The sequence below is a fragment of the Oenanthe melanoleuca genome, chromosome 3 (genome assembly GCF_029582105.1).
Source record: "Oenanthe melanoleuca isolate GR-GAL-2019-014 chromosome 3, OMel1.0, whole genome shotgun sequence".
Lineage (NCBI taxonomy): Eukaryota > Metazoa > Chordata > Aves > Passeriformes > Muscicapidae > Oenanthe > Oenanthe melanoleuca.
Genome location: NC_079336.1, coordinates 53,322,879 through 53,339,559, shown reverse-complemented (window position 1 = coordinate 53,339,559; position 16,681 = coordinate 53,322,879). Strand labels below are relative to the sequence as shown.

Here is a 16,681-nt window from a genome sequence, read left to right as displayed (position 1 = left end):
ACACCATTAACAGATTAGCAAAACTCACTGAGAACACAAATCACCAAAATACCCTGGACTCATGAGATTCCTCATCAAGCCATAACACTTTTATCAAAATGTCATCACATATACAAACATGTGTTCATCTCTGCCATTTGTGCTTCTTTTCTGTGCATTGTAAACTATAGACTCTTTCTCCCTAGTTACAATATAGCAGAGTATTTGCAATACACTTCTTTACCTCAATCCTATGAACACTAAGGCATGTGCAGGATTTTATGCACAGCTGGTAACTCATTTTTATGTATGTAAGTTATTTACTGGAGTGCTTCCAAAACTAGAATCTCAGACTTTTAATTATCAGCCTCTTTTTTACCCCTTCCTGGGTAGAAGCAGACTTGAATGCAGAAATTTCCTGTGACATTTTCCATTATAACTCGATTTGCTTTCACAGAAACTATGAACTAGGTATGACAATTTCCTGCCTTGCCTAGTACAGTTGAAAGATGTAAATGTGACAAAGCTCTTATGGTTTTAGTGTTAATAGTAGTTTTGTAACCAATTATGCCTGACTATTGCTATTAAAGTTACATTTCCTACATTCCTGCTTTGACAAAGGCATGAGAAGGCTATTGCTAGGTGTGGTATGTAAAATAAAATAAAGCAAAGGGAATTAATTTCAGCTTGGCATAAAATCACTATGGGATGTCCCTGTAGCAACTTCTGCCAGGGAGAATTGCTGGAATTGAATTCTCAAGATACAAACAATTCTTCCCTTAAAAAATTGGCCAAAACTCTGCACTGCAACAGTTTAAAAAGAATGAAATATCACGTTCCATCCATCTCTTGCCATATTAAGTTCTTTTCTTCACATACAAAAATAGACACTAAAGCAGATTTGTAAGGGTCTTGTGGTTTTATAGTGTGTGCACAATATGAAGGAACATGACAATCTTCGTTTTACTGTCTTTCAGCCTGAAGCAGAAGTTACAAACTGATTCAAGTGGCACAAAGGACTGAGTGTTGTAAAAAAACAAGAAACTTGCAGTTGATACAGATCTTAGCACAGCCAATTGAAAAACTTAGTAAGAGGCAGACTGAACTTTGGGCAAAATTGTATTTTGTGCTACTCTGCACAAGCACACACAATAGAGATAAAAAACGATTAAAAAAAAAATCTGCAAGTTTTCCCCAGATAATCCCCAGAACAAAGAACAACTCTTTGGCCTGCTGAGGTATGATGTTAGCCAGATATCATTAGTGTGCAGAAGAATCAAGACCAGCTACAACACTTCTGTACACCTAAATACAAATTACTTTAGTTATGTTAGCATGAAGGCACTAAACTGGAGCCAGACAGTCTGTCTGTGGACTTCTGCACCAGACTGGTCCATCCATTGGAATGCCTTCTGGGAGACCAGATAAAAATATCCTGGGAGGACCAATACTTAAATGTTTTGATCAAGAGGAGAGTAACTGGCATAAAGCCCCAAAAGCTCAGTGTCCATTAGTGGAAGAAATCTATTTAATACTGTCTTGGAATGTCAGGTTTCAGCACATGTTCAAAATTATTTCATTTCTTGGGAAAAAATTTCAAACACGAAAGGGAATTTAATAAAACCTTGGAAAACAAAGAGCTAAACAGACTGTCAGGTAGATATTGTGACAAAAAATTTGCATGCATGAAGCCTTAAGCAAGAAAACGAGCAAAATTTTAAGAAGTGCTTGATTTTCAATGTGTGGTTGTCCTGAACAGTCTTAAAACAGAACTGACCTTGAGAAAAAGTGGAAATGCTCAAGTTAAGCACCAACATTTTAGCTTAAAGAGACTTCTCTACATTCTGTAGGAATCTCAGTTCAGCCCTCAGTCTCTCATTGGGGACTCTTGTCCCAGGAGATATTTATATGGGTGGCAATGGAGGAAGAGAACACTTCTCTTCTTAATAACTGGATCTGGTGGCTGATGAAGGAAAACTCACGTACTCCATAGGGAGTTTCTGTTCCACGCTCTCTAGAAGGCAGTAGGAAAATCAACTCAGAGGTCTCAGACAAGGAGGGAGTGAATGGAGAGGACAACTGGAGGTGATGAGAGATACACTATTAATACAGGTGGACAAGAGAATATTTATGAGTGAATTTGGGAATGTCATCATGGGTGTTAATGGTGACAAAGTTTTTCTGTTTAATGACCAGACAAGCAGACAGTGAGCAGTAAAAAGCTTCTGAGCCCCTTCCAGAGAAGTGCACAAGGTTAATGAGGCTTCCCAGACAACCTTCTGTCACTTGCAATGTTATAAGAAATGACAAAATATGATCATCAAGTGTGGATTTGTTTTTTTTCTGGCACTTGGAAATCACATTCTCTACGCTCACAAAGGAATTTTATTCTTTTTTTAAACAGTTGCACTTTGAGTCACAGCATTTATCTGGGAATCCTTGCCCTCTGGATTGACCTGGGAGAAATTAATGAAATATAAATGCTTGGAGCTAAACAAAACTCCAGCTTAATGATCCTCCAACCAGCAAGAATACCTGGAATGCAATGGAACAAAGAATACACACTGTTCACAGGGACTAAGAATGTATCTCATAAACTTTTAAGAGATTATGACATCTCCTAACACATGTCCTGTCACATCAACAAATGCTCCCTTAAGAGCTCAGCATTGTACAAAACTGTATCTGTCAACTGGTGCTCAGCTGCAAAAACCATCATCATCCACATAAGTCATAAAATAACAGCTCCAATACCAATGCTCACAATTTGCTACTGCAGTATATAATTAAAAATAGAGCTATACTGGTTTCATGAAGTACAATGCAGATGAGCAAATGAGCTGAAAAGTGGGAGGTGATCTTATTGCTGGAAGGGAGCACAGCTTCCCTGAAACCTAACACAGGGGTAGTGTAATTTTTATTCTCTTTCTATGTTAGCCCAGTAGAATAACCAATACACCAAAAGCCAGAGAGAAACAGCCACAGGTAGAAAACAGCAAGGTGTGGAATATTCTTCTGGGAATACTTTATATTTTAAATGTAGAAGTGATACACTAGCCAAATTCTGGCCAAATCTCTCATAGTTCAATTGGGTTTAAAGCTATACTCTACTAGCACTCAGATAAGCAGCAGCAATTTGCCCCATTTTTAAATGAGATGCTTACAGCTGCATCCTTCAGCAAATCACTATTTTTGTTATAACATGGTTATTAGAAAATTTTGGTATCAAATAATTATCCTAGAAAATTCTGACATCAAATAATTCTCACACCATGCAAAGTGCTGAACAAGTATATACCAAGTCCATTGTCAGTTTCACAATCCTTAGGCATAAGTCAATACAGGGCTGCTCTCTGGACAAATACACAACCTGAAACTTGCCTACTGGATCCAGACCTTCCAAATAATCTCTGCCAATGAAAGCCCTCTTTGCCTAAAGAGATGCTGGTTTGACTTTCCTTTTTCTCTTCTACTCCAACCACTTGTTAAACTGCAGAAATCTTTTGAAAGTGTTTATTTCTGGATACAACTGCAGCTCTCAAGTGCTCCTGCACTCACATGTGGATCCCTGTGCCAGGCCATAATATGCTGCACCTCCTCTCACTGCATCCCTGTGCAGCCTGAACTGCAGCAGAACAGAGAGATTAAAAGACTAATTTCTAATTTTTTTTTTCACCTGGTACTCAAAAAAAGCCAGGAAAAAGCTAGTGAAAGCAAAGAATGAAAGTTTTCAATATATCCTTGTTTTCCTTTTCAATATCATTCCCTGTTTGTATATTCCCACTAGCTCTAAACTCAGCATCTCATTCCTTCTAAGTATGAAGTGAGAACACTTGGTATAAGAAGTTGCCTTCCCTTAAAGCAGTGTTTGCTTTAAAGACATACTCTTCTCATGTAGAAAACTAAACATGGGAGAAAGGGAAACCTTTGCTCATCCTTCAAGGCTTTTTTATTTGGTGTGATTTTTTTTTTTTTTTGTGAGTACCTTGATTATGCTATGCAAAATGGAGTAATGAAAAGTATGAGGAAGAACACGGTGTTCAGAGCTGAGTATCTCTGTGACATTAGATGCCTTTACTTTTTAAAATCAGACAGCAAATCACCACAGTTAAATGATTTACTATCTCCACTACTTTACACTACCCTGTTTCTTTTTTCATTGTTAGGCAACAATTTTATACCACCTTTCCAAAACAAACAGCTCTCTCAATAATTTTGGAAGACCGATGTGCTAACAAGACTTCTGCTGACAATCACAAGTCTTGGAGCATTTACTCTCATAGGAACCCAATTCTCATAACAATCCAATCTTCAGTCTGGATAAAGACCTTGTATACAGATGGAAATCATATGCAGGAAAGATAAGGACCACATGTGCTAAACATGTCAGGTACCAGAGACTGAGTAAAGTCTATCTGTGGCATCTTTCACTTCTCCCATTTCTAACCTCTTAGGCACTTAGGCTGACACACACCCCTCCTTAAATTTAGGCAACACTACCATGGACATGCAAAAGCTAAAGCCTACCCATTAAAAGATCTTCCTGTATTCACTTTCCTACTGCTCTGGCTTCCTTGCAGTCAACAATATTTATATTTGACTTTCACTGGTAATAACTCATCAAACAAGTCCTTTGTAAATACAGCAATAGCAGTCACTGCAGGAAGGAAAAAGTCCACTACTTTTATTTTATAGAGTTTGGAAATGAATACCTTTCCCTACTTGTGTATATTCACCTATCAGTAAAAAAAAAAACAAAAAACAAAAAAAAACCAAAAACAAAACACCAAACCAAACCAAACTAAACAAAATAAAAGTTCCACACCTTTTGTTTCATTGTCATCCATGACATTTGTTTACTGATGTTGATCTCAGTAGTATGACTACATTAATTTCACTAACCTTTGAGACACTTTTGGTTTATATAAGACTTTATCTGCTGTCAGTACTACTGTCTGTTAGTATGCCATTATTAATATACAAAGAGGAATTACATTTCTATTGCTGTTTCCAACAGTTTTCAAATTCATCCACAGATGTTTTGTGAGCTACAAAAATGTGCCCTGATTTTTAAAACTATGTGTTATAGTATAGGAAACATCCAAAGGGCACAATCAAAAAAGAATGAAAGGAATAATGTTATTACTGTGTCAATTCAGCAAGTCCTGTGCTAGTCTATGGGCTGCTCTCAAAGTGATACAAAAGTTCATGTTCAGCTAGGTTTCTCTCTTGTTTTGATAACTATTAGCTGGAAATAGTTATGACAAAGTCACTGTTGTTACAATGTCTGAAACACAGCAGAAGAGGATTTTTTGACAGAGTATTGAAAAGTCCACAGATCTGGCACTGTGAAACTGCAAAGCAATGAAGGCTGTTTTTGCAAGACATGAATACCTATCCTTAGCATTCCAGAAATTCAGATTTTGCACTTGGCCTGTGACTTTTCCTGTTAACTTTCTTTTTTAATAACCATGGAAGGTTGATTGCATGGAAGACTGGCCCATCTCTGGTTATAATCCACAGGTTCTGGCTCTGGACATTTCTAACCCACCGGTAGGGAGTTACCATGAAATGTGAAAAGCATTTCTGTAACGTACTGTTTCTCACATCTTTTTCTCAAAAAGCATCTGATTCTGGCTGGAATAACAATGCTGAAAACATGCTAAACAAGCCCCTTATCCAAGACAACATGGGCATGGTTGTGTTCTTAAAAAGAAATGCCTTTGCATTAATTTCACTTGAACAGCACAGCACAGAGAAAACGATATATGTACAAACTGACATCCCCTTTGTCCATTTTCCTTCTTCCACATATGTGTTCTGATTTTTTGTTTTATCCAGGCCTTTAGCTCTGCCTCTCCCATCAGTCTGCCCCTGTTGCTACACACCAGACCCTTCTCACCTTGTGCAAGCAGCCATTCCCTGGACTCCCAGCACCAGCCCTGGAGCTCCTGCCCCTGCAGTCTGCCACTGGCTCTCTTTGCCTCCCTCACTCTTCCTGCTCTCCCACTCACGCTCTGTGACCTGAACTCCTTTTGGACTCACTGGAGGGGAGAGGATGCCTAAAACTACTTGGGAGAAGGTTTCACTCCCTGACATTACTCACCCCAGAGCCAGCCAAGGGAACCAAAATTCAGTGAAAAAGGTGGGGAGTCAAAGAACAACATCTGCAGCTGGCATTGAAATAAGTCAGACTCTTACTCATCCTATTCATAAATTTCCTGGTAAATTCACCCACCAGTCCAGTTTCTTCCTTCTTCTTCTACTCTTCCAGGTACTGTCAGTTATTTCAATTTGTGCACTTCATCTATTATCTCCCTGCAATATCTCTTCCAACACATGTCAGGAACCTCATTCTTGTTCCTTTATAAATTCTCCTCTCATTTGCAGCATCTGCTTCAGCCCTGCCTCATGTATTGTACTTAGAGTCTGTGTCTCGTTTCTATCCTTGGCTTCTTCACATTAACCCTCTGAAAGTGAGGTGTACTGTACACTTTGCCTCTAACTTGACCCATAAGAGCCATAAGGAGCACAGAGGTGAAACACAAGTACACAGTCATGCCAGATAGCTGCAGTGAATTGGCACAGAGTTCACAGCTCACATACCTTGCCATACTTCTGTGCATACGATCCTGTAAGCAGCGAATGAAAAACTATGATTGTTTCATCCAAATCCCAAACAAATACACGCTGAAAACAGAATGGAGGAAAATATTATTGAACAAAAAACATCACAGTCCCACCACCACACCACCCAGGGAGGCTAAAAGTCAGCTGAGTCTTAAAAGTTTAGCCAAGTACTTATTAACTGAGCAGATTTTCTCTGAAAATCAGCAATAACAGTGTATTATGCATGTTAAAAAGTCAAAAGGCAGTAACTTCTTCAACTTCAAGTAACTTCTCTTCAACTATTTCTTATTTGCTCCCTAAAAAGCTTTTCACAAAAGCTCTGTGATACAGATTTCAAAAATGTGATGGGGGATCAAACATAATTGTTAAGGATAAACAGTACTTTCAGATACTTCTTACTGATTCAAGATTCTTTATATTTCTACTCTATAACTAAAATCTTGAGTAAAAGTGTGATATGCCACTGCCATATAGAATTTAAATAATACTGTAGGATAAAACATTATTTTAATTCAGTTTCACCCATTCAATTTCACTCGCTTTGATTTTCACTGGTAAAAATAATAAATAAAAAAACCCAAACAACCAAAAGAAACCCTGAAATTCAAGAAGTTACTTTCTTCACTGGAAAAATTAAATCATTCGGGGGAAAAAAAATAAAAATTAAGTTTCTGTACAAAAGCAATGGCATTTACACTCAGTTCCTAGCCCTGCAGCCCACCCAGCAGGTGCTACCCCAGGAGGGACTGTGTGGTCAGCCAAGTCCCAGCAACAATTCTGTCTTCTGCTGTACCCAGGGCTGGTCAGTGAAGGTGCAGCAGTGGGGCAGGCCAGGGCTGCTGGCTCTGTGCACTGCTCTGGTGGCACTGGTGGCAGCAGGGGACACAGGGCACTGGCAGGCAGCACAGCATGTCCCTGGTGCCACAGCTGCAGTGTCACACAGACACACAGACAGACAGACAGACAGACAGACATACACACAGGCACTCTGCCTCCTCCTGCTGCCCCTGTCACTGCCAGGCACTGCACAGCCAACACGGGAGTGACACGAGTGTAATGACTCTGCTGCTAAAGTCACCTGTGCCTGAAATTGTCATCCCATTATCAGGCAGATGTATTTCTTTGCTGAGGCACTGATCTTGCACACACTTAAGCACAGCCAGAACTCCACTGAGGTAAGCTGCCTCACTGAGATCCACTGATATGACTTACAAGCACAAACTGGCATTTAAACATTCACAAGGCTACAGCCAGGTGATCCTGCATATTTACATTGCATCCATAAATACACGTAATTAAAATGAGTGACATATTTGAGATTTCCTATTTCAAAAACTGAAAAAAAGTGATACTTTTGAGTACAGATTTGTGTTTCTATTGCCTGAGAAACTGACAGACAGGTAATGCAGAACAGTAAAGTCTCATTGGACGTGTAGATTAAAACAGCTACTGCTCTCTGTTACATTCAGTTAGTGAGACTGAGTCCATGACTTCTTCTAAAATGCTTTAAGCTATTTTCACAGCTGCAGTATTCAGAATTTACACTTCATCAGAAGAAACCTCCACATTAACATTCATCAATTACCACAGACATACCTCCAAGTCACTGTCCGGAGGGGGTGATGGATTATTCTTCCGCCCTCTACCCCGAGACTTTGACCCAGAACTCCTACATGTTCTCTCATCAAGATCTTTGATTGGCGTGGAGGGGCTCTGTACTGTGTCAAACTCCCCTGTAGAGTCAACCATTCATGTCAAAATTAGTGCTGGATTTTTAAATAATTAACATTTTTTCCTCAAAGTTCAACGTGTCTGTATGCAAGTTCAATGACAAGAGAATTGTAAAAAATGTTGTACTAAAAGAATGATAATGTAGCTTGTCTTGTATAGATGGATCAATAGATGCCACACACACTTTTGACTTTACCAACAAAACATTATAAACCTTAGCAGAACAATCAAAAATTAAAATGACACTTATACATATACAAATACACACAAGCCCAGGCAAAACATCCATACAGACAGGTGTATTTTAGAAGTCATACTAATGGTTTCTCAAAACATGAAGTGCTTTTTAATTAAAGTAGTTAATTTCCCATGTTTTCAGTTCAGCTCGACTTATTTCCAAGTCCTGCTTTACTTTTACCAGAACACACTTTGGCACTCAGCCATGATCCAGAACAGCCAGGCAGCTTCCAGCTTCATGTTCTCCTTCTATGTCACCTGCTCTTTAGTAAAGTTCACTTTTTTTCTTCACCATACCTCAGCCCATAAATTGTCAGAGGAAAGTCATAATATTAAATGCAATATTCCAGTTAGTACCTGAAAGAGGATGAAGTTGTACTTGCTGTGTTCTGATCACCTTTCTCTAAGTTTGAGGCACTGTGGGCTGTCACAGAGATGTGCTGGAAGGGCCTTTGATCTGGTATGGCATAGCTGGTCTTAACCACACTCAGGCCCAACCCTGATTTACCCATTTGATGAAGCTTAACATCTTCAGCCTTCAAAACTTCTAACAATAAATGCAGTTTGGCTAGGTTCCTGACTGCTAAATTACAAAAAAAAAAATCCACCTTCATCATTTATCCTATTAATAATGATATTATTCATCTTCAGGAAAAAGCAGGAAAGGGTACTGATTTGATCTGGCATCTACTACGGATTTTGATTCAAGAGAGTCCTTGAGCTGTCTGTAATTGAGCATTTCTGGGCCATGGGTAATATTTGTTAAAAGTTCTCATGATGGCAAATACCCAGAACAAATTAGCACTTGGTACAAACATTTCCCAAAAATCATCTATGATACATCTGATTTTGAGTTGGAATCTGATTTTTTTTTCTTTTTCCATTTTTACTAGAGAGCACCACCGAGTGTCCAGCAGATGAAGGAGAATGATTTTTCTGCTCTGTCCTGAACTTGCAAGACCACATCTGGAAAAATGCACAGTTTTGGGTCCCCAAGTAGAAGACAGATACTGTCAAACTGGAATTAGTTCAGGTGAGGGTCACCACAAGAGCTAAGGGGGCTGAGCATGCAGTAAAAGAGGCTCAGTGACTTTTCACAGAGGTATGCAGAGAAAGGACAAGACACAGGCAGAAATCCCTACAGAATGGGGAGAGAGACAGTTCTTGTTGACTAATCATTTCTATTCCCAGCATGGTGTTGATGTCAGCAAGGTCACAGCAGGCAATGAAGCAATCAATAAGGATCACATTATCTTGGTTCTTTCCCCATAAGAACAGCAAAATGTACTTGGTTAATTACAAATGAACAAGAAGCATCCAAATCAGAATCCTTGCACAGCAAAAACCTACAATGGCTTTAAAATAAGTTCTGAGTGTGCAAATGCTCTGTGCAAAAATAGCTTCCTAGATTTTTCTGATGGAGTGGAAAAATTGTCCCAAACCAAACACCCAGAAAGAAAAGACAAAAAACTAAGAAAGTGAAGACAAATGTTTACATTCTTACCACAAAAGTCTTCTTATTTATAATACTTCAACACATTACAACAAAATCAAGACTCATTTCCCCAGTAATATATTAAAACATCTGTTCTCAATGACTGTGTTTATTCTAATAGACTAAAAATAAAATATTAAAAAAACCCTGTTCTAAATCTTCTCTGAAATGACCCAACAACTGAAGTAAATAACTCCAATATTCATTTAGCTTTAGCCATTACCAGTTGCTCTAGGCTTCTGCTTGGGTCAATGCTGTACATGATTGCATAATTATCTATTCATCAGTACTGTAACTAATCGCTGTTCCTTGTAAAACCTAGATATTTAAAGCCAACTTTATTTCATTACACTAATCTCTAAATCAGAATGAGCAGCTGTCTCTTACTTGAATGCAAGGTATGCATCTATTTTAGAACTGCAGAAGTCAGTGGTGCTCGTTTTTTTAAACAACTGTAGGCTTAATTGCTTGATTTGCTTTTTACCTACAGCAGTCTAAAGGAGAAAATGCACTTTTCTTGTCCTTTGATTGCTTTAGAAATGAGGTCAATGCTGACAAAATGAAAACTTATTAAAGTTTAGCCCTGTAACATAAAAGAATGTGAGAAATTCTAGTACCAAAGAGTATTGAAAACATTACCATCATGAACAGCTCCTGCTGCAGCTCATAATAGACAGAAATTTTTATGACAGTGTTTGAAATTTTTTTAGCTTTTTCAATATTCAACACAAGCCTAATAAATACACCTCATAGCCTCTTCCCACTGTGACTGTGAGCAGTGCCAGTGACCCAAGAAAACAGGAGGAAAATATTAAAACCAGAATATGGAATGACCTCTTTATCACAGATGTTCTTACACATATTCATGCACTTATTCAAAATGAAGCTTCTAGTGCTGTGGAGACCTTGCAGCAGCTCCAGTTAGAGGACAGGGAATTACAGCACCAAGTTACAAAGGGAATTATGGCACCACATTAGAAATGGAGGTGGTCTTTCATATCCAGGACATTGGTTCCCACCTCTAGTTCAATGATCTGAACATCCCCTCCTCCTTGTTAAAACACAGTTCTGTCACTTAAGAAGGAAAAAAGGTGCAGTATGAATATAAATCTAATGCCATCTCCAGAGAAGCTGCAAAGGGTGACTTCACTGTGGGTACCAAATTAAGCTTTGCTGGATCCCAGTAATGGAAGCAGGACTAATATTCTATGGTGATTTGCCTCCCCTAACCCTGGATATATGAGAGCAAGGTGCCTTCACACAAAACTTTTATCCAGGCCTATATTCTCTGCTAGACTTTTATTTGCCCCAGATTAAATGTACTCATGTATTCATCAAATACTCTCAAGTGTACTTATCTCCTGAGACCTCACCTCCCACTCCATCTGAGTTATCCCTATTTGAGATGAAGTGCCCTAGGAGACACCTATTTATCTCACAAACACTCTGTGGTAAATGAGTGCATTTTGAAAAATCTTAATACAAGGCAGGCTCAATGCAAACCTGGAAGAGAAGTCCCTGGTTTAAGGAGCTGAGCATTACACAGATGTGGAATGGATTAATTCCTGAGCCTCTTCATACTTTCCTTATGGATTGACTTTTGTAACATATCCTTACCAGACAGAGCAGCCAGAAGAGAGCTTCAGCATTACAAGCTTAACTTTTTTTCTGATTTGTACTGTGTATTGCTTGTCATGAATAGTAGAAAGAGTAAAGTCCATTTCAGTTTTCATCTCATTTTCTTTACACAGTCAATAAATAAAATTGCAGCTGGTATTTACTCTTGATCTGATGGGGCTCTTTTATGAAAATGAGAAATCCTGTGTGTGCAGATAGTACTAGAGGATTTGATTAGATATTTGAATTCACAGCTAGTAGAAATGCCAGAAAAATGAAGTGCCTTGCTGTTTAGTCTCAGGTTTTTGTTGGAGTAAGTCTTAAGGACTTGTTTGACAGCAAGTGAACACTGTGAGTGCTAAAGAGCTGCAGTATGATATCTGAAATTATCTGCAAGACACTGCCCCTCACCAATGGAAATTTATTTTTACTGTGACACAGAAGGGCACAGGCATGTCGTGCATTCACAAAGTGGGAGTTTCACTCTCAGCAGAGGGTCGCATGATCACTGCAACACTTCACAGACATAAGGAGCAGATGGGGGTGGATTTGTTAAACTCAGATGCACAACCTACCTAACATGAGAACAAGTTCATATGCTTAAACAATCCACAACCAAGAAAAGTCTTTACCATGATATGAAGATTCAATATTTTTTCAACATCTTCAAACTATCTAAGATTCTCCTTTTTTTGCCAATTCTATTCAATACTAATGGTACTTGTAATAATACATGATACATTTACACATCATTTCTAGGAAACAGATACCTAGGTGAAAAACAACATGGGAAACTGCCTGATTTTCTCAAATAAGAACATGAAAGAATAACAAAGCAGCAAGTAAAAGTAGACAGGACATACACAGTTATCAAAACATAACTTGTGAGTACACTCCACACTCTTAAAAATTCTTTACATATGATTTGTGTCCATTCTGGGTAACTTCCACCTGTTGAAATTTCACTTTACCTTTAGTTTCTTCTTAGATTTGCATTCTGAGGCTACCGAACAACATTACACTTTCTGTCAAAAATCAAGGGAATATGTATCTTCCCATCACATATCCATATCCATACCACACCATACTCCACCCCAAACACCCACAAACACATGCACTGTTACACTTTAAAAATCAGCCTGAGAAAAGCATCTGGGTAGGAAAAATTTCAACTAATTTAGCTAAAATTCCAGCATTTTTAGCAAATTTAAGCAGTTTATATTATGCGATATGTTTATGTTATTATATATATAATATATATATTATTTTATAATATTATATATATAATATGTTTTTATATTTATATTATATATGTGATATGTTTATGTTTATATTATAAGCCCTTATACTTTTCTATACAGTGTTACTTTCCTTTGTACAAATTCATTACAACAATACACTAGTCTTTCTACTGTATTTTCCAGTAAGATGGTGCAGTTCTTAGGAAGATTTATGCAATAAGGTGAGTTTGTGACTAAAGCATAAATCCCTCCCCTGTTCAGAGCCTAATCCAAAAGCCAGTTTAGTCTTTTTAGAAATGCTCACAGACTGTGGGCACAGCAGACACTGCCTATGCTGGCTGAGTGAAGCTGGTGCCCCTGAAAGAGACTGCTCTAAGAGTGGTGAAGAAAAATGAAGAATTGCCACTAGCAGTGGTCCAGGGATGTCCTGGGAATACAAGTAGCAGGCTGCTGTGCTGTGGTGGCTGTGCACAAGAGGGCAGGGCTGGGCAGGAAAAGGGAGCCTCCTCATGTCTCCTGACCATGCTCTTCTTGCAAATTCAACTACTTCAAATTTTTTTATGGTGCTAATAACTAATTTTTCTATTCTTGGTTACTTAATTTAGTGAGTTAGCAAGCATGACTAGAAAACATTTGAAAAAAGCCCATGTGCTCTTGCCAGCATGGCTGAGGCATAATTAAATGAAAAAATGGTATCTTGTTTTGAATCCTTTACAGCAATACTTCAGAATGTGTGGGTGGAAACAGCACTGTCTCACTGCCAGTGACACTGACAACCATCTCAGTCTGAAAAAGGCTTTCTTTAATTAGCAAACAACCTGGACAGGTTTCCTAACTAAACAGTAAATAAACTTATTTCGTGTGGTTTACATGACAAAGTTTTCTGAAAGGCATGAACTCAAAATATCAATATCCATGCAAGCTGAATATGGAAATCTTGTCTTTATATAAACAGGGAATAAAATACAGAAATTGTTTTCACCTGAATGTAGGTCTGTACCTGGTTGCCCAGTCAAGCCAGGGAGAGAGTCCTGTAATTGGTAGGTTGATGATGATGAAGTGCCATCAGCAGTGTTGTTTGAGGTCATATATGCACCATATGTTGATGCTGAGTAATACTGTGCATACTGATTTTGGCCAAAAGCTGTGTATGAGGAATAATCCTGAAACAGCAGATACAGCAGAGCACTCGATTAAGTACACTAATAAGTGAATTTTTCCCATTAAATATTTCTAAGTGTACAGTCATAAGACTTTTGCTGGTGCTTTGAAGGCTTGGTTTAGCTTTTTTTAAAATTTAAGAATATTTAGTGTTTTTTAACTTAAAGATATTTACTAAAAGACTACAAAAGGGAAGCTGCTGAAATATTTAAGTGCTAAATCCACTAAGATTTTGGTAATTTTCCACAGAAAACAGCATTAAACCATGGTGAGTCTCATTAAACCTAACAGACCTAAATTATAATAACATGCTATTGTAAGTGGCAAATAAAAATGGCAATATTCATACCTGCTGTGAGCTACTGAAGTTTGTAGAATTTGAAACAGAATTGTTTGAATAAATAGTGGACGATGGTGTGAAACTAGAACCTAAAATTAAGAAATACAATTAACTGTGAGAACTTGTTTCTGAATCAAAATAAAATCCTAATTAGAATATCCCACGTTAAGATGTAGATGAATCAGAACAAAAAAAAACCCAACTTTTATTTTCCATTAGAAATATAAAACATTGTAATGAAACTTTAAAAGAAATTAAATGCTACTTCCACTCATGCAGGCATATATTCCTCTCCCCACCATGCAAGGAAGATATCAGCAGTAACTCATCTCACCAATTTAGAAAGTACTTTTCAGTTTATTGCATTCTCACCTCTCCTCAAACATTGTTTTTCTCTCTTGCCTTCATTTCTAACACTTTAGTGTTAGGTTTGTGAAACAAAAACCTTTTCAAAAGACTATATCCAGGTGTTTTTATTCAGTCTGTAATGAGGCATGTCCTTGTTTTCAACATAAATCAGATGATTCATATTGCAGTTTTTACTATGCAGAAGATTAAGATTGTATAAGAAGCTTAAAAAATATTCAAATAAAATAGGTTATCGATGACCAGAGGGTAATCAATGAATTATTAACTGAATAATAAATGAAAGAATAAATATCAATAAAAGAGAAATTCTAAAAAATTATGTTAATTCAAGGAGAAGCAGGTATCAAATTATGTCATGCTCAGGAACATAAAGAAAGGAAAAGAGATCTATATATATTAGTACATGTAACAAGTGCTTCCAGCCCTGCCACTAAAAAACTTAGTGGATTTCCCTCCATTAAAAAATCCAAAAGAAGATGCAAGTAGTGACTGCATTCCATAATCAGATCTAAAGTAACAGGTGATCAAAATGAATACACACATGCCCATTAGCACTGGGAAGAAATACTCAGCTCTCAATTCTGGAGGTGGCTACTCACCTGGCATCTGGTAAGAGTAGGGTGTTTGGCCTGGCTGTGGGGTGGAAAACCCTGGGCTGTAACTGAGGCACCCGCTCTGCAGTGGAGACTGGGTCTGCGAGAGCCCACTTTCCGTCTTGATGCCTGGCAACATTACACCCAAATCTGTGTAAGAAATTAATTTTCAACTGATTCTTTACAAGATTTTGTTGCGGTTGGGAAAACAAAAGAGAAAGCAAAAAAAAAAAACAAACAACAAAACAAACCAACGTTCTGGTCGGCATTGCTTTTAGTTGTACGCAAAGTGAAGAAATAAGTGTTGAAATACCGTAGGTGGGTAAGCTGTAGGGCTGTCCTGTCTGGGAATAGGCTGTGTACACCGCTGGCTGCTGCATTCCTGAATACTGCGTTTGTCCGGCATAGGCAGACATTGTCTGAGCTGCTGGTGTAGAAAGAATGTGCGGATAGGGCCTAAATATCGGGAAAAATAGCATTACTGTGGCAACAAATACTTTGTATGCTGATTCAAGCAATAAAGTAAAGAAAAAGGTTTAAAGATGTCCAAAGACAGTTCATTATTCTGCCAACTGCTCCTCTTGTGGGATTTATTCCATCCCCCACTGAAAGACACTCTGGCCCACATTCCCCAAGGCACAGTGAATATTTTATGCTGTCCCATCACTACAATTTAATTCTTAAGGTACTGTGTCCACTTTTAGGTGGGTTGTGCCAGTGCTGCATATGTTTATATGGATTTAACCTCTTTCAGACGAGATCAGACTGCTTCAATTAGAAAACCCCCCAGCACTTTTTTAATCCAGTAGAGGGAAACTTGGATTAGAAGAATAGAAGAAACACAGAGATGAATGTTGAAGCTAGTACATTATGTCATCTGTGTAGGTTCTGCTTCAACAGACATGTAGCCTCTACCTTCAATGGGAGATGGATCCTACCCATTGAGAGCAGCATAAAAAATACTGACAGCAATACTTTGGTAACCAGATGGGCTTTAAATGTTCGGAAAATATGGGCTAGGAAAATAGAATGGAAATAAAAATGGTCTTTTATTTATGAATACTGAGGTTTTATAGAGAGATTGAATAAAATCAAGTTGAAATTTTTTGCCCTCCAGAGCTGCAAAAATATACAGAGAAACATTTTTCTTGGATTGTTTTTTAAGTCAAATAAGACTTTATGGACCAAGAGTTGAATAAACACACTCTGCAGAATTACGCTAACTGAAACCTGGCCATTAAAAGCCATGACTGAATTTCAGATTCCAATTTTAATTTTTTTTCTTTCT

At 38.0% G+C, this 16,681-nt stretch overlaps 1 protein-coding gene across 12 annotated transcripts in view; it reads right to left on the bottom strand.

The window, feature by feature from the left end:
- Positions 1–16,681, bottom strand: part of EYA4 (EYA transcriptional coactivator and phosphatase 4) — a 136,116-nt gene that overhangs the window by 15,494 nt on the left and 103,941 nt on the right. For 5 of the 12 annotated variants that reach the window (XM_056488410.1, XM_056488409.1, XM_056488415.1 and 2 more), the window contains 6 exons: positions 15,707–15,849; positions 15,400–15,543; positions 14,441–14,520; positions 13,913–14,093; positions 8,206–8,342; positions 6,586–6,669 (listed from right to left, as the gene is read on the bottom strand). In XM_056488410.1, coding sequence (XP_056344385.1) covers positions 6,586–6,669; positions 8,206–8,342; positions 13,913–14,093; positions 14,441–14,520; positions 15,400–15,543; positions 15,707–15,849 — 769 coding nt within the window. The remainder of the gene's footprint in view (positions 1–6,585; positions 6,670–8,205; positions 8,343–13,912; positions 14,094–14,440; positions 14,521–15,399; positions 15,544–15,706; positions 15,850–16,681) is intronic. The other 7 variants (XM_056488412.1, XM_056488413.1, XM_056488417.1 and 4 more) reach the window with 2 other exon arrangements.